The following is a 26,310-nucleotide window of genomic DNA, read 5'->3' as shown; positions in this document are numbered from 1 at the left end:
TCACCACCACAAACACTACCACCACCACCCCCCAACATCCCCACCAACACCAGTCCCACCACCAATATTCCCACCATCATTAACACCACCAACGCCACCACCACTAACACCACCACCACCAACAACAACAACACCATGACACCCCCACCACCAACAACGACAACACCATCGCCAACACGACCACAATCACCTTCATCACCACCACCACAACCACCATTACCATCACAACCAATTCTACTATCACCATCACTGCCATAATTATCACCACAACAGTCACCATCAGCATAACCAGAACCACCACCATCACCACTCTCACCACCATCACCACTCTCACCACCATCACCACCATCACCACCATCACCACTCTCACCACCATCACCACCATCAAACGAGAGGTCCTTATTGAAGTGGACAAAAGGTTTATCACATATGACTTAACATTTCCTTATATTGTAAGAATAGAAATAAAAACAATTTTTATCTGTCAAAAATATCAGTTGCTTTTGCAGATTATTTGGTTATCGTCCCTCTAAGATATACTGTATATATTCCAGTATACTGTACATGTGTATGACTGTCAACCTCGTATCGTTCAGTTTTCTACCAAGTACAGTATACGGCATGGATGAATTTCAAATAAAATTTAATCAGATGATTTTTTTTTCTGGCTATGTTGGCAAAGTCAGCAATCATTTTGCTAAATTCTAAAATAGATATACTAGGCCTCACCATTTCCTCTAATTTGCCATGGAAGCCACACATCCACAACATGCTAAAGCTGCCTCCCGAAAGCTGGGAGTGCTGTACGGATGCCATAGCTACTTCACTCCTAAGTAGTTGGAGTACTTGGAGTACTGCTCTCATATCTGGGGTAGTTCATCTTCTGTCCTAGGAATCTGGTCTTATTAACTCTCCTCCTTTAGTCGATAATCTCTCTTCCCTTTCTCTTCGCCGCAATGTTGCTTCACTCTCTCTCTTTTATAGGTACTTTAATAGGCAGAGTTCGGTGGATTTGGCATCCTGTGTGCCGCTGTGCCCACCGTTTATGTGTGGTTGTGATCACACTGGAATAACCCGTTTTAGTTCATCTTTCTTTCCTCACACAGCCAAACTGTGGAATGTTCTACCTTCTGAGTTTCCATACTCTTACAATCTGTCTCATTTCAAAAGCTGGTTTTCCGGCGTCTTCGTAATTAATAGTATTTTTCTCTTCCAATTTTTTATTTATTTTTATTCTTATTTTTTCACCTTCCCAGGCTTCGTTGTGGGTCGATAACCTGTGCCCGGGTGGGCTATTTCCCGTGAAAAAGAAAAAAAATGACTGACAGTTGTTGGAAAAGAAGAGTCAATTGCGCATGCGTCATCTGTCATATATATATATATATATATATTAGTCGCAGGTATCAGAGCTGCCAGTCAGCAACAACTACAGCAGAGAATGAGATCAACACTTCCCATCACTCTCATCCTCGCCCTCTTGGTACGTACGCGCGGTATATCTCTTTATAATGAATTACAGTTTTCTTAAGTAAAACTTGGGACCATAAAATGTTTTGAATAGGGGAAAGGTATTAACAAATTGCTATATTAATAGTTATAGCATAATAATTCACCATCTATTACATCTGTCTCGAGAAGGATATCTCTCTGAAGCAGACATGTCCCTCAAGACGAGACTTTGTACTACGAGTCCTGTGACATCCGCGTGCCTCACTCTACATTACCTAACACCGGACCCCTTTAACTACATATACTGTATATGTAACCGGTCGGAATTTACTGGACTTTATTTTCTCACTTGACTTGGGGTTTATTAAAGATTAATAGATGGTAATGGCAGTGGAAGCGCCCCTTTGAGAAAAATCCCGAACCAGCACAAGAACACTTAAATCTACTAAACAAAATGAATTGTCCGTGACCCGTGGAAGGATAGCGTCTGTGACTGGGATGAATGAGACACACTGTAAAATTTAGACACTTATATTCCCTCCAACACTACAAACACAATCAAATAATGGTACACCAATATGCGCACCTCTTAACTTGAACTTAAAACACTACTCTGGGGAATAAAAGTTATACATGATATAGAAATTATTAGAAACTCAGGCAACAATAAATTTGAAGTATTAAGAAATGTTGCTTGCACACATGAAACAGGCCTTAAGGGCTTTCAACAAAATAATATCCACCACTGCGGAAGTGGTATAAAAATAAGAAATTATTAATTCCACCATGAATAGGCCTAAAGGGCACTCAATATAATTATGTTACACCAACAGATGCACACTTCCTAACCTAACTTAACCACTACTCTGGGGAACAAAGGTTATACCTGAGATCGGAATTATGAAGAAAAATTAGATGCATTAAAAGAATCAAATCACAGTATCACTCTGGTTCCACTTAGTGACACAAACATTCAAAAAACAATACTATCAAAATTGTTTAAGAAATATTAAACTACACACGTCAAGATAATATCAGTAACTGAGAAATGGTATTAACTACACCCAAATATATTGTCACTATTATTGGTTTGTTACTGGGTCCACCAATACCCGTGAACCATGCTCCACCCAACTCAACATACACCCGTAATAAGGGAGATAAAATGTTCCTCTAGGTATCCCCTAGACTCATGGTCTCAGTGTGCGACCCTGTATCACTCAGCTAGCTTCACTTTACCCCCGGTACATCCATAAAGCGGAAGGGAGTGAGCCAATCAGACCTTGTACAGACCTTGTATATATATATATATATATATATATATATATATATATATATATATATATATATATATATATATATATATAAGTTATATATATATAATGGTAGCAGAGCGTAGTTATTTTTATTTCGTGACTGATAGTTCTGTGGTTGGGATAATGAGAGTAATCATGGAGTGGATGGAAACGGTAGAGAGTGTGACCCCAACTCTACTCATGCTCGCCATGGGAATGGGTTTGTTGTGGTTGACGGTGGGGGGTTACTCGGAGAAAAGGAGAGACAGCCCGGGGTTGGTACAGTTGAGAGAAGAGTTCGTGGAGCGTATTGGGAAGCTAGAGGGGAAAATCCGGGGAGAGTACCAGGAACGAGTGGAACAGTTAGAAGGGAAGATCAATGGGGAATGTCAGGCATGGGCGAACCAAATCAGGGGGGAGTATGGAGTATATGTGCAACAGTTAAGGGGGGAGTACCACACACAATTGCAACAGTTAGAGAAGGAACATCAACAACACCTAGTTCTGTTGGGGGATGCACTAGATAGGGTAAAGACACAGTATCAAATACAGCACGATGAGACAATGTGGGAGATGAGGAGACACAATAGTAGAGAGGGAACTAGTCTCGGGGCCGGGTTGACCATGTCTAAGTTCGACGGTAGGCCAGGAGTAGAGGTAGGAAAGTGGTTAAGAGAGGTTGACCGAACCCTCAAGCTGCTAGACGGAGACGAAGTCAGTCGAATCCAATTCATAATAAGGCATCTTGCGGGGCCTGCGGCAGATCGCGTATACAATGCACGCAGAGACTGGGAAACCGTAGACGAATTAACTTGTTATTTGAAGCAGCAATACGGCGGGCAGACGGCCACGTACGACGCCATTCAGAAGGTGATGAATCGGAAACAACGGAGCAACGAAACGCTTCTTGAATATTATGATGCTATGCTCGATTTAAACGATGAGTTGAACCACCATGGTCATAAATATGATAAGGCCCTGTTGGGAGATGCAATCACTCGGGGGCTCAAGGAGGAACAAAGCCGTATGTGGTTATTGGAGGAGATCCAGAAGTATCCTCACCGTAGTCTAGACGAGTGGATCACGGGGCTGAGAGAGGCGGAACAAAAACGAGAGGCTTTGAGGAAGGTACCGCTGACTAAAGGAAGAGAGAACGAGCCGCAGGCTGGAGGCTCGATTCTCCCGATGTGCTATGCGTGTGGACAAGAGGGCCACCTCAGTTTCAATTGCACGAACAGGTCCGGACCAGGAGAGAGTGTCCCAAGGGGATACGTGGCCAATGGCCAGTATCGAGTTGGAAATAACAATCGGAACTGGCGGTCGGGAAATGGTCAAGGCCAGGCAGTCCCCGCCAACCGTTCCTGGCCTCACCAATAGATTCCACCGGCGATGTTATGAATCAAGAGAGAGCGGACCCATGGTCAAGCGTGGTTCGCATGACAAATTTAATCACAACAGAAGGTACCTTAAGGCTGAAAGCAGAGTGTTCTTGTGCTGGTTCGGGATTTTTCTCAAAGGGGCGCTTCCACTGCCATTACCATCTATTAATCTTTAATAAACCCCAAGTCAAGTGAGAAAATAAAGTCAAGTGAGAAAATAAAGTCCAGTAAATTCCGACCGGTTACATATATATATATATATATATATATATATATATATATATATATATATATATATATATATATATATATATATATATATATATATTTCATGTAGATCCACAATGAAAACGTGGATAAGATAAATCTTGATAAAATCACACGGGAAAAGAGAAACAACGGAGCACCTTAGCATTCGTCTTTATTCAAGACATCTTCAAAGGTGGTGCTCCGTTGTTTCCCTTTTCCCGTGTGATTTCATCAATAGTTTAAGTGAATGAATTTCCTCCATGTGCTACAGGGGGGAGTGAGAGCACAGGTGTGCGCTCCTGACTGCTCAAAGCACAACTCAGGAGACAGTGTGAGAGATCCATCCGATTGTACCAACTACTACGAGTGCGTCGATGTTGGTGGTGAGTAAAAAAAAACACTTTTAATAGAAAAATTATAATACATTTACAGCTGTAAGATACTGATGATAAAAGACCTTCATATAAAGAGTTACAGTGACTGATCTCAGAAGTTGAACTTTAGTATACTTAACAATAAGGAAGAGGCACATCAATATAAATTTAACTTTAATATTTTGACTTGGTATCATTTGCTGCAGGTGAGGTAATACCATCGACGGAACCCGTACCGTGTGGGGACAAAGACTACTTCAACCCCGAACATGGGAACTGCGAACCCATAGACAGCGCCGATGACTCATTCTGCGACAATCTCTGCAACCCTTGCGCGATCAGCTGCAAAGAGTCAGGCATCGTAGTACCCGACCCCGAAGACTGCAACATCTATTACGTCTGTCTCGAGAACGAGATCTCTCTGAAGCAGACATGTCCCTATAGTGCTGAGTACTTCGATTTCCGAACAGGGAAATGTTCTCAAGACGACACTGTGTGCTACGAGTACTGCGATATCTGCAAGCCTCACTGTACATTACCTGACACCAAAGTACCGGACCCCTATGACTGTAATAAATTCTACCAGTGTAATCCTCCACATGTTGTCAGCTTCACCTGCCCACACGGCGAGGTGTTCGACAGAAAACTCTATGAGTGTATAGCAGGCGCCAATTGTATTATCGATTGTGAGTGACAGTAATACTTGTGATTTCAGCATGTGAGATATAAAACTGCTCTTGGAATATGTAGAATCAGTGTGTACATCAATATGGAATACTTGAATCATCTTTCACGGCTATAATGTGCATTTCTAAAATAAAATGTCTCCAAGGAAAAGTTTCCTTTAACGATATGGTCCTCCGTATTTATATAACAATGGCATCAAAATCAAACAATTTTCAATTTGTAAATAAGCAGAGGTACCGCTGACCACCTGGCCACCAAACACTCGTATAACGTCCTAACGATGTTGCTCTGCTTTCACTGTAATTTCTTTCGTCTGATTATTTCAATTGCCTCTTAAATGTTTCTAGACAAGTCTTACAAAGAAAAAATTACATTATATTTCACCTAATGTTACGTGTCACATCTATAATTGTTAATACGGAGTACTAATAAAATATTGGATGCCCATCTGTGACGAGGATGGCCGGCCCTCGGGCCACCTAGGCGTGAATTTGTTTAAGCTGTAGAAGCTGTCGCCAACACAACAACCACATTCTAAGTTAACGAGTTGTATGACCTAGTGTCAAGGAATAGTCCGAGAAGCCCGGACAACTTGCCAACTGCACTGGCTAACTATTACCCCGGGACACGATCCGCAATCGATTAACATCCAGGTTCCTAATTACTGCTGGGTATACAGCGTGAAATTACTACCAGAGTTTAACAGTTAATTCATGTATAAGATTTCTGATAAACTTCCTACGTGCTCATGTTTAAAATAGTGAAGGTATGTATCTGTATATAATTTAGCTAAATATATTTCTCGTCAGAAACGGTCATCCCAACGATTATGAATAAACTAATTTAGAAATTCATCATTACTTCAGGAGGAAATCGGACAGATTTGCAACAGCCAATCGCATATAACTCTTGAGAAGGGGACGGGCGTCTCTTCTCAACCAGGAAAAAACTTTCTATACAGGACTTTTTCTTGACCACCTAGTTGATGAGGTGCCACATGGCCCCCACGCAAGTCTCATGGTTAATGCTGTCTGTGAGATTAGGCCAGGATTCACATTGTTGGAGGGTAATTAGATCATCTCTGGACGACTGGTACTAGTGGAGACGGTCAAGGGTCAGTTCGCCTTGAAATGAGATACCATCCTCCACCGCCTTCTCTTCCGCCTGGAGGATACGTTCTTCAAGGGTCCAAGCTTAGGCTTCGGTATACTGCCAGACTGGGGGTCACTAATACTAAGGGTAAATACTAACGAGCATGTAGCTCGTTAGGTTGCGTGCAGAGTGGACTAGGCATTGGGTTAGGTTTTTCATTGACCAGATCGATAAGGGGAAAGAAGGGTGAAACCATAACATGTCTTAGTTCTTTCAAATGTTCCTTCTACTCACTTCAGTTCATTTTTGGTACTACCTAACCTCAGTTCTTCTTGGTAGCATGTCGATGGTCTAGGCACATGGGTAGTGTAATTCTGATATCAGGGTCACTTGGACGGAAATAAAGGTAACTACTGTGGGAGAAATGAATACTCCGAAAATTCTCAAAGAACAAGTTTATTAATATAAAATCAAAGGGGAACATAGATGTTATTAACATATAACTACCAGGCTCAACTCCTGGGCCTATTGTAGACTCTGTATTTCTTATGTACTTGTTTCCTTATATTCCTATTTACTCAACAGCAATTACTCAGACATTACACTCTTACCGTGCACACAATAACTGGTGTCACCTTACATTACATCGCAGGACCAGTTCCTTGTCCTTACTCCCAATACACTAATACTGATACAAACACCGACATGGGTCCACTACCCAACATGGGGTAATTATTAACAAACACATATGACCACACTGTGGACCATATCTCCAAGGCCTGTCCCAGGGTATAGCACTGGCGCCTCTAACAACTGCTGTTGTGGTCGGAAACACTCCGACACGAGGTGGGTCTGGGGTCCTCGGCCCACGAGGTAGAGTAGAGCCGATTAATCATGCCGAATCAGCGCCATCACTCCTATATTGACCACTGCTGGGTATCTACCAGCTCCGAGCGACCGGTGGGTTTCAATTAAGCCCCCCCCCCCCCCTCGATCTGGGAACGCAGGCGAAAGATTATACGGGAGGTTTTTGGGGGAAGCATGGTGGGTCACAAACAAATCTTCAGTCTCGCCACGTCAGATAATAATTTACGTTATATTACTTCTTACACTTTGTGAATGACAATTCCACTGTTAAAGCATGAACACTGATATTCACTACAATAGACTGAAACAAACTGAATGCTCATAAACACAGAACATACCTGGGAACGAAGGTGAAAGGTAATACGGGAGATTTATTCCTCCCGCCTCGCACTGGTTTATATACCCCTGAGTTGCCAGCGATCGCTACTCACGCAATGACAGAAATTACAAACAATCAAACTGTTACTCATTCAAGGATGACCCTCAGTTGACAAAGGTCTGGTGAATTACTAAAGTTGATTTACACAGACTAATTCAAGGTTGCGTTTGCCAGTAGAGAGTGGAATAAACGTAGTGACAACTGTGTTCGAAGGCGGGACTTACTGGGAGTGATCCTGAAGGTAAAACAGATGGGAAAAACACGTCTCTCCTGAGATTCTACAAGCGCGGTGGATTTGAATGTTATGTAGCGTAATATGAATTAAAATGGGTTTTTAGGAATGACAATGATGTACGCAGTACATCAGAGCGACGTTTGATGTGTGGCCGAGAGACGTAGTGACTGGAAGTTATGTGTGGAGTTCACCAGGGAAGAGTATAACTTCTCCGGCGACTTTTAATCGAATGTGGGGAGGTTAGACATATATGGAATGTACGTAGGACAGTACTTCGGAGGGATGGTAATATGGGTACGAATATGGATAGGGCGAAGTCCAGCTGTGAGCGAGTAATGGAGTCTGAGGGCGACGTGGTTGGAGAAGAAGGTAGAGATGCCACTAGTCCAGAAGTAAAAATGTGATCAAGGGTACTTCCACGAGAGTGGGTGGCACTACCGGTATCCTAACGAGATAGCTGATGACGGCGGATGTACTCAAGAAGAAGAATCCCATTTTGGTTGGGATTAGAAGAGAGGTCCCCAAGCTCAGGGTCAGAGTAGACGTTGCATAGACGGATCTTGCCATCACCCACTGCTATCTAAAGAAGCTGGAAGGTCATATTGTCATCCTCAGAGTAGCGAAGAAGTCGATGTGGTATGGAGGAGCGGACGTAGCTGATGGGACCAATCCTGACACGATGAACATAGGAAATATAACCAGTAAACGTAGGAGCCTCTCAATCTCGCTCATAATGAGAATCCAGTGTGCAACATCAAAAAAGGATCGGCAAAGGCAAAACTCTTAGAAAACTGCAGCCTCATAGTCTGGGATGAATGCACTATGTCTCACAAGTTAGCGTTTGAAGCATTGGACACGACCTTGCAAGACATACGAGAAAATGACCAGCTCATGGGTGGCATTACAATGGTCATTGCTGGAGACTTTCGCCAGACCCTACCTGTCATTCCTCGAAGCACTCCAGCTGATGAACTGAATGCGTGCCTCAAGGCATCATACCTTTGGAGAAGTGTTCAGACACTCACCCTATCCTCAAACATGAGAGTACATCTACAAGGAGATCAGGATGCTGGACGGTTTGCAAACCTTTTACTACAGAGTGGGAATGGAACTTTCCCTGTTGATTCAAAAGGACAAATAATCATTCCTCAAGGATGTGGAAATGTTGTAAAGTCCTCAACTGAGCTCACTAACATGGTCTACCCAAACATTATCCACTACTACAAGGATCACAAGCGGCTGCGTGAACGCGCAATTCTGGCACCAAAGAATGAAACAGTGGCTGAAATCAACATGACTCTACTCAGACAGCTTCCAGGTAGTGAGACCTCATTCAAGTCTGTTGATACAGTAAGGACCAAGGACCAGGACCAAGCAGTCTAGTACCCTGCAGAATTCCTTAATTCTTTGGAGCCCGCTGGAATGCCTCCTCACCACCTCACTCTCAAGATTGGAACTCCTATAATGCTCTTAAGAAATCTTGAACCACCAAGGCTCTGCAATGGCACAAGACTGGTGGTGAAGAACATGATGCCACATGTACTGGAAGCTACAATACTGACAGGAAAAGCTAAAGGAGAGGACGTGTTTATACCAAGGATACCTCTCATCACCACAGACCTGCCATTTGAGTTCAAGCGACTTCAGTTCCCGGTTAAAGTGAGCTTTGCCATGACCATCTACAAAAGCCAGGGACAGTCCCTGAAGATGGTTGGCCTAAACCTGGTGTTTCCTTGCTTCTCTCATGGACAGTTCTATGTTGGATGCTCCAGAGTGGGAACTGGCAAAAATCTGTACATACTTGCTGCTAATGCCAAAACCAAAAATGTGGTCTACCCTACTGCACTACAGTGAGACAATGTGGAGCCTCCAAAAGGGTGGCGTCCTACCGTGGCCTAGCGAAAGAGCCGCCCGGAGGGCGGCGTTTCTACTACTATAATAATAAATAATAAATAGTAATAATAATAATAACAATAACAATAACAATAATAATAATAATAATAATAATAATAATAATAATAATTATAATAATATATTATTATTATAATTACAACAATTAATAAAATTAATAGCAAATTAATACAAATAAAAAAAAATAATAAAAATAATAACCATAAATAAATACAAAAACGAAAAATAAATCAAGAGTGAGAAACGATACACATTATGTTGTGTTGTCCAAGTAAGAGAAACAATTGAGTCTCCCGCCCTGAAAAATAAGACAACCTTGATTAATTATCTAAAGTCCTAAACTCAACACGTCTAGCACTGCTCAATAAGACCTGCCATAATTTACTCTCACACTAATACTGAAATTTAATCCAACACGTATGTGGCGAGTTACCGAGTGGATACGAAATCTATCACAGACGGACTGACGAACGGAAGAGGGACGGAATACTGAGAGAAAGAAATCTAATGCTGGTCAACAAGGAACGGCGCTCTCAATACAGTAAAACGAATGACTTTCTATCTTCATCAAACTTAGAAAAAATGGTATTTGATGCAAGCTTAGAAAAGTGAGGCATCTTTGAAAAGTGCATCGACAAATATTTAAAGTTTCTTGTAACGAGAGGAGGTGCTCCAATGTTCCCGAGGTGTGAGGACGCTCCTGGGGCATGAGTGTGAGGACGCTCCTACACATCTACAACGCGAGGAAAGACCCAACACACCGAAAACATTGGTCTCTGATGACGAACTGTAGTGGTCAGCACGAAAATTTCAAATCAAATGGATCTCTGCCCAAAAAGACCTTAAACCGAATCGCCCCTGAATCATTACGGTCCTCAGCATTACGGTTGGAGCCCATTAAAATTGGGATCTATTGAATTGGGACCTGTTATTACTAAGCTTCAATCACAAAGGGTAGGTAAAGTTGTTTGACAAACCAACAGCTGGAAGAGAGGACACGACGCCTCCAAAACACGAAGCAAATTAGCTAATAGCCTGTAAAGCAGAATATATTGAAACCACGACAGCATGGTGAGGGTTATTTTATTTCAGTGTAGCAAGAGCTTTCCAGGAGAGATGAGGATTCCTCTAAAACAGGTGAGTATGATCAATATACTCACTTGAATAGAAGAAGTAAGGCTCTAGCGTGAAGAAGGTGGGAGAGGGAGGACTGCGATACTGTACTTTCGTAGACGGCGTGATGGAAGGGGGGGGGGGATTGATTCACATACAAAGCGACGGGACCACAGGCGACCACAAAGACGTTGTAAGGATAAAGAGTGGGTCCGACGTCCGCGTGAACGAGTTGGGGCATCACGTTGACTCATCGATAAGGTAAGAACACCGACGTCCTCAAAGATGGAGGGGAAAAACGATAATCAATGAACATGATAATTTCTACGTACCTGAGATATGATGTTTTAATGTCCCTCGAAGAGCTGTTTAAACTCACTTACCTGGAAACAGAAAAGGAAAATACAGTTGAGATTACCTGCCATCTAATCCACACACACACACACACACACACACACACCTATATGATTATTCACACTTAACTTACAGGATTAACTAAGGCAGAACCAATGATCTTAAACATTAGTTTATGCCAAATGGATGACTAAAAGAACTTGCTCAATATGTCAAGAACACAACAGTAGTATCATTAGTAGTTACCTTATGCTGGTGGTCGCGGAAGCCCTGGCGCCATACATGGTCACCTGGCACCGTCTTGACATTTTTATGACACCTCTTGACACTTGACGACACCTTGCTGTACTTCATGACACACTGTACACCTAGCGATAGTTGAGGACAGTTTGCAATACTTTACGACATAAATGGCACTTTACGACACTTTTCGAAACTTTAAAGCATTAATTACTCTTTAATGACATTTTACGACATCAATGGCACTTTATGACACTTTCAGAGACTTCACAACTCCTTACGACACTTTTTGACACCGTATGACACTATAGTATGCTGCTTTTCACTGCACTTTAAAACACTGATACTTCATGACACTTTAGGCCACTGATACTTTAGGACACTTCATAATACTTAAGAACACTGACAACTTAGGACACCTTAAGACACTTCAGGACACGCCTCTGACACTTCATAGCACTACATATTACGACATTATACAACACTTATTTGATTCATTGGCACTTTATCAGTTCAATTGGCACTAAGAACACTTTTTAAAACTTTTGGATAATTCATCATTCAATGTGGCATAACGTGACACTTTATGGCACTCTTACAACTTATGCGACACTTTATAACTTTCTTATGACATTTATGGTGTTTTTGGCGGCTACAATTACTCTGTGACACTTATTAAGTCTTCATGACTCAATCACTTCACATCACTTACAAAAATTTCATAACACAAACACCTACGGCACATATAAACACCTTACGTCACTTATATTAATTTTACGGCATTTAAAATCACTATCATAAACTTAAGACCGCTTTGTGACACTTATAAACACATTATAACACTTATTAGCACATTGTGACACTAATAAACACATTGCGACACTGACAATCAATTTACGACTCTGACAAACACTGTACGACACTGACAAACACTGTACTACACTGACAGACGATACTTTGCAGTAATCGTCAATTTCAGTCTCTCCACAGGTTATTTGTTTGTGCAAAAGCCTTCGTGCACTTCCTCACCGGCACTAAGGTAGAGACAGCACTGTATACGTCTGCTCTTGTTAGAAGCCTCTGTTGACATTCTCATAAATTCGAAACCGGGAAACTTGCCAGATTTAAAACAAACGAACCGGTCAAACCTTATCCTAGGACAACAAAGGACTGAATTTGGTCGTGTTTTCCTCATTTGTTTGTCCACACATGTAGCTTTAGAGTTCTTTGTCTTTATCTGTTTTAATTATAAAGGAAATGGCAATGTATTACACAAGATTATATGCCAATATTTTAGTTTGTATAATGGCTCGTTTTGGGATGATTGAGTCTGATGTATCGAAAGGCTGTTTCTGAACCCTCGAAACACTTACGTCATCGATGTCTCAAAGTGGTTTCAGTCAACTGGTGACAAAAAGTATCCGTATTTTGTATATTGTTTGTCCCACTTTATTTATTCATTAAAACAAAACAAAAATAAAAAATGGAAAACAAACGAAAATAATATAAATTTGTATTAAACATAACAAATAACGATGGAAAACATTATAATTTCTTCTCTAATTCTGATCGCGTCAACGCTTTCGAAGACGTGTTTGTTTTCTCAGGACGAACAACCCAGACCACGACTAAACCAAAGTTACCAACAGACTCCACACAGCTGCCTGGTATAGTGTGTTGTTTAATATTTAGACAGACAAACTAATTAAAGTCAATCACCTTAAACTTAATTCACGTCAGGTGTTAAAAAACAAAATGTTAGACGTTTATTAATCAAACGAGTAACTACAGTATTGCAGTTGGTAGCAGTAGTTTACCTTGTGACTGTCAGTTGTAGCATATATTATGGGGCCGGGAGGGAAGGTAATATACCTCTCGTGGAAAAAAACGGAGAAAAAATCATTAAGGATGTCAACATATATTTAGACACTAAATTTATTCCTGAATCTTTGTTACGTACCTGACGCCGTGGAGTCACCCACTGCCTCACACTCACCGTACCTCGGCCGCTCCGTTGTTCTTCCTATTGATATTGCGCCGATCATATCTCCATAAGATAATGCAGACCTTATCATTTTGTTATGTTCTTCAACTTCATGTCAAATGACGATTTGTTATTTACTGCAAATTATGCGGGATACAATATACAGGTTGTATATATAACTTATGGGTATCCTACCTTGTTTTGTTTCGACGCCACACATGATACGGCCATGGATGGTGGACGAAACTATTGTATCGTCGGTGAACACAACTCTTGGCCAAAATTCCTACTCCTTATCAATATACTATCCAGCGAAGGCGAGTCTCAAGGCACAGCGTCTGTCAATCTCCCTGGTCATCGCTCATTGGTGGAATATCCGGTACAAATGAGCAGTGGCCAGTTTCGTAGCTCCATCATCAGGTTATATATTATATCATGTTCGTGATCACCACGCCTCCCACCTACACTACCACGCCCTCCATCACCACGCCTCCCACCTACACTACCACGCCCTCCATCACCACGCCTCCCACCTACACTACCACGCCCTCCATCACCACGCCTCCCACCTACACTACCACGCCCTCCATCCACCACGCCTCCCACCTACACTACCACGCCCTCCATCACCACGCCTCCACCTACACTACCACGCCCTCCATCACCACGCCTCCCACCCACACTACCACGCCCTCCATCACCACGCCTCCCACCCACACTACCACGCCTCCATCACCACGCCTCCCACCCACACTACCACGCCCTCCATCACCACGCCTCCCACCCACACCTCACCACGCCCCCAACCACCACGCCTCCCCTACACTACCACGCCCCCAACCACCACGCCTCCTACCTACACTACCACGCCCTACACCACTAAGCCCCCACCACACTGCCTCCCCAACCACCATGCCTACCTACACTACCACGCCCCCAACCACCACGCCTCCTACCTACACTACCACGCCCTCCATCACCACGCCTCCCACCCACACTACCACGCCCTCCATCACCACGCCTCCCACCCACACTTACGCCCCAACCACCATGCCTCCTACCTACACTACCACGCCCCCAACCACCACGCCCCACCTACACTACCACGCCTACACCACCAAGCCCCCACCTACACTGCCACGCCCTACGCGCCCACACCACCACGCCTCCTACCTACACTACCACGCCCTACACCACCACGCCTCCTACCTACACTGCCACGCCCCCAACCACCACGCCTCCTACCTCTCTTCTTCATTTCCCCTAAATATCAGTTCCACCTCTGGCATTTCCTCGTGGATTTCTTCTGTAAAAACTGATAAGTAGCTGTTTAATGCTTTGTTTATTTCCTCACTATCATCGATCATTTCCCCTCTCTCTGACTTTAAAGGCCCAGCTTTGTCTTTGAACTTTGTCCTATATACCTGGAAAAATCTCTTGGGACTCGCCTTGGATTCTCTTGCTATCCCGATTTCGTAGTCCCTCTCTGCCTTTCTTACATTTTTCTTAACATTCCTAGTTAGTTCACTATACCTATTTCTGAGATGCTCTTCCCCTCCCTTTAATTTCTTATAAATTTCTTTCTTTATTCCTACGTCATGTTTAAGCTTTTTGGTCATCCAGCTTGGCTCATTTTTATTTGACCTATTTTTTTCTGTATGGTATATTTTGTGTCGCCGGTGACCTCACCCGTTCCTACCGTGGACTGACCCGACTGTTCCCAGGCGACCTCACCTACAGTAGGTACCTTCTTAACTCCTCATAATCCTCCGATCGAAAGTATGAGACTCTGACCATATTGTCATTGTTTTTCGTTTCCCAATTTAGAGTGAACTTGATTTCTCTGTGATCACTGTTCCCCAGTTCTTCCCCTATTGTGATATCTCTGATAATATTTCTTTATTTGTTAATACTAGATCTAATATATTGTCACCTCTAGTAGGTTCTGTAATTAATTGTTTTAAAAAATTGTCCTGTACTGCGTCTAGGAAGTCTTCAGATTCATAGTCACCTACAATGTTGTCCCAATGAATATTTCTGAAGTTGAAATCGCCATAATGCACAGGTTGTTGTATTTTGCTGCCCTACTTCTCTCCTTCAATGGCGAATGTTTCAGATTCACGGGGTACACCTTACGGAGAGAGTGGATTGACAACGCTGGCTGTAATAGTTGGAAAAGTCCCCAACTGTGCCTCCCACACACCAGATGTGCGATACCCGATTACTGCGTCATAGTGGTGCAGTGTCACTGTCTCGATGTTTCAGGTGTGTTCATTGGTCGTCGAATGCCTCACGTTGTGTGGTGTGTTGAGTGGCAGTAGAGGAAGGAGAGGGGCATTTGAGTCTCGATGAAGACAAGGTGGTTCTGGCGTTTAGTTTGGGCGTAGGTTAATGATGATTCCTTGTATGTAAAAGTTACAGTACTTGCCTGTGTTACATATTGATCAATTTAAATGATATATAACTATTGTTACAACCTTCACACCCTCATCTAGGACTCACTAGAGGATGTATAGTCAGCCCATAGGCCCATTATATCAGAGGAGACTCTGAAATAACAGCTTCTGTTAACAGAGAGATTAAATGTTAAACACAGACCCTTACCTTATTTCTGGCTAACATTCTCCTAACAGCTGACATGTGTTTATTTCAATACTACTGTTCCCATTAAAACTGGTTTAATCAAAACACAGCTTTAAAATTACAACAAAATATATTTAACAACGAAATATAATAAACGTGTGCTCTCCGTCCATGTGCACACAAAAGGCCACACATCAATTCACTCAGAATAATGTTATCTCCACCAAATACAATGCTCTCTCACTACTACAATACTCTTTAGACTATAATGAACATATTACACTTTAGTTAACACCATAATTATCCATGATTGCCCAGATAATAATAGATAAATGTGCACCACACAAGCTTGACCCTCCTATCATCCACAACCTTGCTACCGAGAGTGCATCAAAATCAAAACAATGTTCCAATACTTTCCTGTTTCATCAACATATAATTTCTAATTCCTTTTATACTTCACACCTGCTTCTTACAGTTTTTCATAAGTGTATAAAAAATAAGAATACATTCTACAAAGTTTACATAATGAAACGAATACTAGTATACATACTTATATAAAATAATCAAGACTTTTTCAAAGTCTTTACCATAGGTTTGGAAATTCGATTCTAAAGAAAACGGGAAACAACAGAAAGTAAATACAATGGGTAACTAAAACAAATATTGAGGGAAAGGGGAGACGACCGTAGCACTATTTGTGTATAACTTTTATAATATAGAAATGTTTAAATTGTTGTTTTTATTCATCCATATAGTACATATACCAGACCTTCATATAATCGCCAGACTTTTCTTTAATTCATTATTTTAATTTTATTTTTGTTCCAAATTCCATGGTCCTGAACCTTGTGCAAGAAACTATCACATACTCACTAACGCCACCACACCTTGAAATAAAAAGGGTGCGTTGTGCTCCGCTGAGTCATGTGGGTTCGAAATCTGTAACAAAAAAGTTGAGATGCTGTCAATATTTTGTCAGAATTATAACATCTGGAAAGAAAATTATAAAAGTAGGTACTAAAGGGATTGTTATCAGAAAAATAAAAATAAAATAAAATACAATAAAATATAAGGATATGTTAATAATAATTACAAGACATCAGAGGATTTACAATAGCCGTCAGCGAAGTGTAGTGGTCGTAGATAACTTATCAGCGTTCAAGAGTGATACCACTGGGTTCTTGGTACCTGCCACGCCAGTCTCTCCCAGCCCCACCTTCAACAGTCACGTTCGAATAGCCACACTACCACAGCTAAATTGCCTCAACTACTCGTGTGAAGTTCGCCTTACTAAGGTCACCATCCCTGCAGCTCCACTGTGAAACTTAATTCACAAATTATTTGTAAGTTGCATTTTTTTTAGTTAAACAAGTGATAATTATAAGTTTTCCGGATGCGGCGGTTCGCCTACTGTCTTACGGGTTATTGGTTTGTACCCAAGATAAGCTCATATCCTCCCACCTGCGGCTGGATTCCAGACAATACAGCTGGAGAAGCATAGGTGGTCGAGCGCAAGAGAAAGTAGTCTTCCGTGTACTGTACCCGCATTGTCCTCAACAGGTCGTCAAACCCATGAAACACATTTTCACCTTCAACATCTCGTAGAGGATTATCACAAACAATGGCCAAATTATCAAATAACAAATACAAACTGGAGGGTAAAGAGTAGCCACTGACTATACCAAGTTTATGAACCAGTTATGACCGAGCTGAAAACTCTGCCTTTAACCAAATAACTGCTCGATTAGGTTTTCCGGGTCATACACCCAATGTTCAGTACAAACAATCACGGTAATTTTTTTCTTCAAAACCAGTTATACACCTGTCACATTAATGATTGTATGCAGAAATATGGCAAAAAACAAATGTGAGTCGACACGCCCTCTACACGCCTCCCCACTCTATCTCACGCCCTCTACAAGCCTCCCTACTCCATCCCACGCCCCCTACACGCCTCCCCACTCCATCCCACGCCCCCTACACGCCTCCCCACTCCATCCCACCCCACGCCCCTCCCACGCCCCTACAAGCCTCCCACTCCATCCCACGCCCCCTACACGCCTCCCCACTCCATCCCACGCCCCCTACACGCCTCCCCACTCCATCCCACGCCCCCTACACGCCTACCCACTCCATCCACACGTTTATCACCAACACAGAGCCAAAGTGAGAGCTCTTAAACAACACACCCTACAAACTGATAATAACATCACACAGATCATCTACACTAATGGAATCTCTAACACTGCCTGTGGGAGGGCTGGAAGTGATGTCGTTGTGACTCAACCTAACGGTAATACAATTGAGAAAGAAGTTAGAATTAACAACTGGGCATCCACTCTACAAACTGAATTAGTTGCCATACTCACAGCCATTGAAATTGTTGAAACCACTGTTACTGACAGTCTCATCTCTATCCTCACAACTTGCCCTTGACACGCCCAACTTAAGTTATCACGCTCTTGTCTCTGAAGCCAGACACAAATATGCGTACCTTGTTGACCGGGGTGTCAATATCAAACTGTTATGGATCCCTCTCACATAGATCTCAAAGCACGTGACAGAGTTGATGCTCTCGCCAAACTCGCGTCTAACAAAGACACTGTTGAATACAATCTGGGTCTGTTAAAAAGAACCCTTAAAACTGTAATTAGGAAAGAACTTATTGATGAATTTGACGCAAGCAGACAATTGCAAACATGTTTACCATGATTAGATGCATCAAGTGAAACATGAGTAATACCTACTATATATTATATAGTAGGTATTACAAAAAATATTAATATTGAGATAATAGATATTTTTTAAGAGATGATTTAAAGGAAGGGAGCGTAGTCTTTGCTCGGATGGGTGGGGGTAAGTTGTTCCACGCCTTCACACCATGATATTTTATGGAGGTCTGGGACCACACATTTTCTCCCTAACCTTCGCAAGCTCAGCCCTTTGAGAGGCACAGAGCTGCTCCCAGCTAGCACTGGACATTGTAAACTGTCTGGTTAATCCCTGGGAGCAAATTTGCCATAACCTTTCCTTGAGCGAAATCAGAGGACAATTGAACTAGCTGGTTTCCCTATTTACATTTCCTATGCTAAGTACGTTACACTTTTCCATGTAACTGGCCAAGCACTATTTTACAGTTAGTTAAATTAGCAATTTTCAGACATACTTCGCATATTGTAACGTAACTTAAGTAATTGTGGGCTGTATTTTTTTTTACTAGTATGACATTTGACTAACTGCACAATCTGTCTAGTACAGTTCGACACATAATTTTAATCACTATATAATAGTCGTTAATACTATTATTAAAAAATGAAAATCAGAACAAAACAAATATTGTGGAAAACTCTGAGCTCTGTACCGTTGGCATTTTTTATTTATTTACACTTACTCCCATGGAAATTATTGACACTAATAAACGTGCTTGAAAAATCTGCTACAGTGAGTTCATGTATAATAAGCATTTCACTTATAAAGGCAACTTGTGGCGGAAATGCGAGAAAAGATCCAGTGGTTGCTGTCGAGGCAGTATGACGACAAACTTAGTTTCATTACTTGAACAAATATACCCCCTGTACTTATAATGCCATGAAATTTTGTATTGTCAGTCTGTATTAGTCGAGGTTTTGTTTCCAATGAACAACCGCCTTAAAATCTGTATAGTTTTATTAATTTACCAGTATGACTTTTTTTCTGTGACTTTTTCTTGTGACTTCCTTTCGGTTCATCGTTCTATAAGATAGTGATAGACAGACGAACGACTCAGGGTACTTCTGTATGAACGTAAACATTTTGTCTAATATTAAGAAAGTTAAGAATTTGAAGGCAAACAAACACAAGCTACGAGTACACAACAAAGCTAACTACAATGGTTTACTGACCTCATCCATTTGTCAACATACAGGAGTCAAGTTATTTTAAGAAGATTAAATCTTCATCCCTGAGGATACTTTAGCAGTTATGACGCTCACACTCAGTAGACACGATTCTTTTTATATATTTATTAATGATTATTAGTAACTAAGGAATATAAATGTGTATCTTTTAATTTAAGGAATTAAATCAAGTTAAACAAAGATCATTTTTTGCGGAAGGTCGTTCAGTCCTCGAAGTATTTGTACACCTCAAGAATTGTAAAGATGCTTCTGTTATCATAAAATTAGCTCATTTGTGTGTTATTATTGCTGCATCAAACACCTTATCAGTTTAGCCGGTGGATCTATCACACATTTTGGATATCGTCATGCCGGTTGCAAATAGCTGATCTGGCAATGTGTGTGCACGGGTCCAGCTGAGCTTACTACAGTACATCCCGATGTGAAGATGATCTATCTGATTTCTTAATGTTGTTGGCAGACTCGTAACAAAGATCCAGTGAAGTAAGTGAATGAGCATATTCCATCTCTCTCTCTCTCTCTCTCTCTCTCTCTCTCTCTCTCTCTCTCTCTCTTAGTTAGGGAGAGTAAGATTTAACAGGGAGGTAGACAGGGGAATTTTGTTAGGTCCTCTTGACCAGATAACCTTATCCGATAACTGTCGAAGTTATCAGTAAGACTGCGTGTAGGGTACACTATGATCAACACTATAACGCACAACCACTCCCTCACTTCCTCTCTTGACGGGTAGAGAGTAATGTGAATTATGACATTCATGTCACTGGTTTTAAGTTTCCATACATGTGCTCACTTTAGGATGTCATACAAATGTCTTTTTCAGGTTGTCAGACACGTGTCAAGTTTTAAGTTGTTATGACGTGTTGTGAGTGCTGCTAGTGTATTTAAGATGATGTAAATTTAGAACTAGCAATAAGTGTATAGCGGGTGTACTGGTGGTCTGCTCTCCCTCCTCCTCTCCTTCTCTGCACTCCATATATATACACACAGGCGCTACTACTCCTTTGCTGTGCTCGGAATCGAGTATGACGATCATCCAGCTATGATACAACGATATGAGTTATTAAGGATGTCACCTTCATTGGTGAGCTTTGAGGTGACTAAAGAGGCCGATGCGGGACCGACAAGGCCGTCCACAGATGTTGCACGTGTGAAAAGCCAAATCTAGTGCGGGAGTGCCAGAAGCGTCCTTCCCACGCTGGCGCTTGTCTACCTCGGTATGCAGTCGGGCTAACTCTAAAGTATTGACACCCCCTCGCGTGGTTCTCCTCCAAGCGTAGAGTGATCGTCACTTAGGTCGATTTGGCACTTAGGTGATTGTAAAGTACCTACTCTGGCAGTCTACTATTGTTCATGCTGGTAACATGGCCAGTCCAACATAGTTGTTCATGGATAATGGTAGCCTCGATGCTCCTGCAGTTAGTGTCAGCGAGAATACTGGCATTTGTTCTCTTGTCTTCCCAGCGAACTCGGAGGATGGAACGTAGACTATGTTGGTGAAAGTTTTCAAGTGCCTTGAGGTGCCTCCTGTATGTGACCCATGTCTCGCTGCCATATAGCAGGGAGGGGAGGACCACTGCTCGATATACGTGCAACTTTGTAGATAATTTCAGCTCCCTACAGCTGAAGACACGGGTATCGAGTTTGCTAAAGGCATGTGATGCATATCTGATCCGATGCTGAATCTCTTTATCGATGTCTGCGGTGGTGGACTGGTGGGAGCCGAAATACTGAAAGTGGGTAACATTAGAGAGGGTAGTACCGTTAACCTGGATGAATGGCGGAAATATGGATGAACCAGGGGCAGGCTGAAAGAGAATCTGAGTCTTACGTACATTCACCTCAAGGTCGAAGTGTACATATGCATCTGCGTGGGTTTTCGGGATGTCTTTTAGGTCGCATTCAGTGTGAGCGACGAGATAAAGTTGTCTGCTTACTGCAGTTCAGTAATGGAATCTGCCGACATCTTTGTTCCTGCCTGGAGTCATCTTATGTTGAAAAGTCCCTTCATCCTGTACTCGATATCCACCGTGCCGGCTAAATTGCCACTGGCACGAGTAAGGAAGGCAGCCAAGAAAATGGAAAAGATAGTTGGTGCCATTGTGCAGGACACTGCCGTTCATGCCATCGTGGAGTTGCCTCACAATGGCAATGAATTTTGGTGGGCAGCCAAAACGGCTGACGGTCCACCAGAGGGCTTTCCTGTTGAATGAGTCGAAGGCCTTGGTAAGGCAGGTGAAGGCCATGTACAAGTCATGACGTTATTCTCTGCAGCCCCGTGATGGTCTAAAGCCACACTGAGATTCTGGGAGGAAGTTTTCTCCCTCAGGAAGAAGTCTGTTTAGGAGTACTCGGGAGATAATCCTGCCAGCAACAGACAGCAGCGAGATCCCGCGGTAGTTGCCACAGTCAGACAGGTCTCCCTTGTTCTTATAAATATTAACGATGGAAGCGTCTTAAAGATCTTGGGGGATTTCCTCCTTCTCCCATATATCCTCCAGGAGAAAGTGGAGCCGGCTAGTAAGCAGAGGTACTCCTGCTTTATACACCTCAGCTAGGATTCCATCATGACCTGCAGCTTTGTAATTTTTCATCTGTTTGATTGCAATAGCTACCTTATTCAGGAAGGAAGGATAACTGAGGTGGGTCAGTTATGGGTGTTGAGGGACCTGCTGGGTAGTCAGGACATCCACATCGGTGTTTCATTTAGCAGTGAATGGTAGTGCTCTTTCCAGCGCTGAATGATGCTTTCTTCGTCTTTAATTAGAGAATTACCATCGGATGAGTGGAGGGGAGCTGCTCCATGAATGATAGGTCCAAAATATGCCTTATAAAACAAAAACTATGAAAATGCACTTTAGCTCAAAAATGGCTAAAATATGCAGTTGCTTATGCACATGCAAATGCATAAGTATCCAGCTCCTAATAATATCAATACCTCACTAGACGTCCAGGGTTCCAATTCCTTGCCTGTGAGGTATTGTTAGTGTATTGAGGTTCGCCTGCATGAAATTTTGATATATAAATATATATATATAAATATATATATATATATATATATAATATATATATATATATATATATATATATATATATATATATATATTTATATTTATATTGGCAAGCAAAACTCTATGTTTGTTGTAGGAGGATGTCCCGTGCTACATATTATGCCAAGTATCACTCACGGCTATCCTTCACTCTCCACAGGTGGGCTGACCTTATAACATGGAAGTGGAGTTCTACTGCGAATATCTCAAGAAGCCGTCCGGCATTCTCAAGCTCGTCGAAATAGTAATTAGTGTATTATGTTCACTGACTTATTCAATAAGATGGTGTGTGTGTGTGTGTGTGTGTGTGTGTGTGTGTGTGTGTGTGTGTGTGTGTGTGTGTGTGTGTGTGTGTGTGTGTGTCTGTGTGTGTGTGTGTGAGTGTGTGTGTTATATCATTGACATCTACATTAACTTAAATAACTTGGGCTAGAATAACAGTCATATCATCAGAGATCCTCCACCGGTATTATACATCTTCAGACAACCGCCGTAATTGATGGCTTTACTTTAATTTCTCTTTCACTTAATGTCAACATCTGCCATCAGCCGCTTTTATATTGATAGTTACTAACACTTCTCTATCTAATGTACTCTAGGCACTCTCTCCCTCCCTGAGTCAACACCCTAGCAACTCTCTCCCTCCTTGAGCCAACACCATTGTCACTCTCTCCCTCCTTGAGTCAACACCTTAGGCCCTCTCTCCCTCCCTGAGTCAACACCCTAGCCACTCTCTCCTCCTTGAGTCAACACCATTGTCACTCTCCTCCTTGAGTCAACACCCTAGCCACTCTCTCCCTCCCTGAGTCAACACCCTAGCCACTCTCTCCTCCCTGAGTCAACACCTTAGCAACTCTCTCCTCCTGAGAGCCACTCTCCTCCCTGAGTCAACACCCTAGCCACTCTCTTCCTCCCTGAGTCAACACCTTAGCAACTCTCTCCCTCCTTGAGTCAACACCCTAGCCACTCTCTCCCTCCCTGAGTCAACACCCTAGCCACTCTCTCCCTCCCTGAGTCAACACCTTAGCAACTCTCTCCCTCCTTGAGTCAACACCCTAGCCACTCTCTCCCTCCCTGAATCAGCACCATTGTCACTCTCTCCCTCCCTGAATCAACACCAATGTCACTCTCTCCCTCCCTGAATCAACACCAATGTCACTCTCTCCCTCCCTGAATCAACACCCTTGTCACTCTCTCCCTCCTTGAGTCAACACCCTAGCCACTCTCTCCCTCCTTGAGTCAACACCTTTGTCACTCTTCCCCTATGGAGCCAGTAGCAGTATTAGTGTTATTTATCTACCCGTGTACAGGTGACGGTCGTGATTGCCTTCGGGATACTCCGGGGCGCCGACACTCTCTTCACAATCAGTATGAGTGCCGACGCCACCTTCTTCGGGGTAGGAGTGTTGGTGACGGCTATGATCATCACGCCGCTCCTCCTCGCCTGTTACCTCATGGGCAAACTTGAAATACAGAAGACGATTTTCGTGAGTAAACCTCCTCCGTCGTCTCTCGGCTCCTCCTCAATATCCTCCTCCAAAACCTCATCCTCCTCCTCTTCTTCTTTTTCTCTTTATTTTCAAGTTTTTCTCATCTTTTCTTCTTTTTCCCACCTACTCTCGTTATCCAATTTAGAATAGCCCCAATTCCATGAGCTTCCACAACTGTCTCTGTAACCCAACTAAAAATAAGTTTTATTACAAGATTACAGCAACAGAAATGCATTATTAGATCTCCAAACTTCTAGCATTGAGACATATTAAATTTCTTTTAAATTCTGGTGGTAACTATGATTAACTCTCTTTTATATACCAACAGGAGATAGTGTTTAACTCTCTGATGTTTGTGTTCCTGCTTTCTGCTGGATCTGTGGCAATCAACACGTGGGACAAACAATACACAAAAGTTTCGAATAAACGAGACGCCTCACTCGCCATGGGTAGCTTCTGTCTCCTGGCCTCCTTCGCCTACCTCGCCGACACCGTGTTTGCCGTATTAAACTTCCGGAAATAAACGCCGGCTCGAGGACTTAAGAGGAGTCAATACCACGAGAAGAAGAAGTATACACGTAATAGTACAGTAGCGTCAATATAAACACAAATCACCTCCTTTCCCAAACTCTCAATGGTATCTCTACTGTACCAAGACATAAGAAACATAGCCACGAACAATGGTATCTCTACTGTACCAAGACATAAGAAACATAGCCACGAACAATGGTAACTCTACTGTACCAAGACATAAGAAACATAGCCACGAACAATGGTATCTCTACTGTACCAAGACATAAGAAACATAGCCACGAACAATGGTAACTCTACTGTACCAAGACATAAGAAACATAGCCACGAACAATGGTAACTCTACTGTACCAAGACATAAGAAACATAGTCACGAACAATGGTAACTCTACTGTACCAAGACATAAGAAACATAGTCACGAACAATGGTAACTCTACTGTACCAAGACATAAGAAACATAGCCACGAACAATGGTAACTCTACTGTACCAAGACATAAGAAACATAGCCACGAACAATGGTAACTCTACTGTACCAAGACATAAGAAACACAGCCACGAACAATGATAACTCATACCAAGCCACGAACAATGATAACTCTACTGTACCAAGACATAAGAAACATACAATGGTAACTCTACCAAGACATAAGAAACATAGCCACGACTGTACCAAGACATAAGAAACATAGCCACGAACTGTAACTCAAGACATAAGAAACATAGCCACGAACAAGTAACTCTACTGTATAAGACATAAGAAACACAATGAACAATGTAACTCTACTGTACCAAGACATAAGAAACATAATCTACTCTGTACCAAGACATAAGAAACATAGCCACGAACAATGATAACTCTACTGTACCAAGACATAAGAAACATAGCCACGAACAACTACTGTACCAAGACATAAGAAACATAGCCACGAACAATGGTATCTCTACTGTACCAAGACATAAGAAACATAGCCACGAACAATGGTAACTCTACTGTACCAAGACATAAGAAACATAGCCACGAACAATGGTAACTCTACTGTACCAAGACATAAGAAACATAGTCACGAACAATGGTAACTCTACTGTACCAAGACATAAGAAACATAGAAACATAGCCACGAACAATGGTAACTCTACTGTACCAAGACAT

General features: G+C 42.2%; 2 protein-coding genes across 2 annotated transcripts; both read left to right on the top strand.

Annotated features, from left to right (window-relative positions):
- Positions 1 to 1,376: 1,376 nt before the first annotated feature.
- LOC121879436 lies at positions 1,377 to 5,583 on the top strand. The gene is made up of 3 exons (XM_042386095.1): positions 1,377 to 1,480; positions 4,644 to 4,755; positions 4,953 to 5,583. The coding sequence occupies exons 1-3, from the start codon at positions 1,439 to 1,441 to the stop codon at positions 5,438 to 5,440; spliced, it is 642 nt and encodes a 213-aa protein (XP_042242029.1). The 5' UTR covers positions 1,377 to 1,438; the 3' UTR covers positions 5,441 to 5,583.
- An 11,792-nt stretch (positions 5,584 to 17,375) lies between these two features.
- LOC121879406 (protein snakeskin-like) lies at positions 17,376 to 25,373 on the top strand. The gene is made up of 4 exons (XM_042386037.1): positions 17,376 to 17,537; positions 23,298 to 23,381; positions 24,448 to 24,624; positions 24,956 to 25,373. The coding sequence occupies exons 2-4, from the start codon at positions 23,316 to 23,318 to the stop codon at positions 25,148 to 25,150; spliced, it is 438 nt and encodes a 145-aa protein (XP_042241971.1). The 5' UTR covers positions 17,376 to 17,537; positions 23,298 to 23,315; the 3' UTR covers positions 25,151 to 25,373.
- The last annotated feature ends 937 nt before the right edge of the window (positions 25,374 to 26,310 follow it).

Source organism: Homarus americanus, unplaced genomic scaffold (assembly GCF_018991925.1).
Source record: "Homarus americanus isolate GMGI-L3 unplaced genomic scaffold, GMGI_Hamer_2.0 scaffold15169, whole genome shotgun sequence".
Lineage (NCBI taxonomy): Eukaryota > Metazoa > Arthropoda > Malacostraca > Decapoda > Nephropidae > Homarus > Homarus americanus.
Note: the sequence above shows the minus strand (reverse complement) of the source record. Positions and strands in the feature narration are given on the sequence as shown.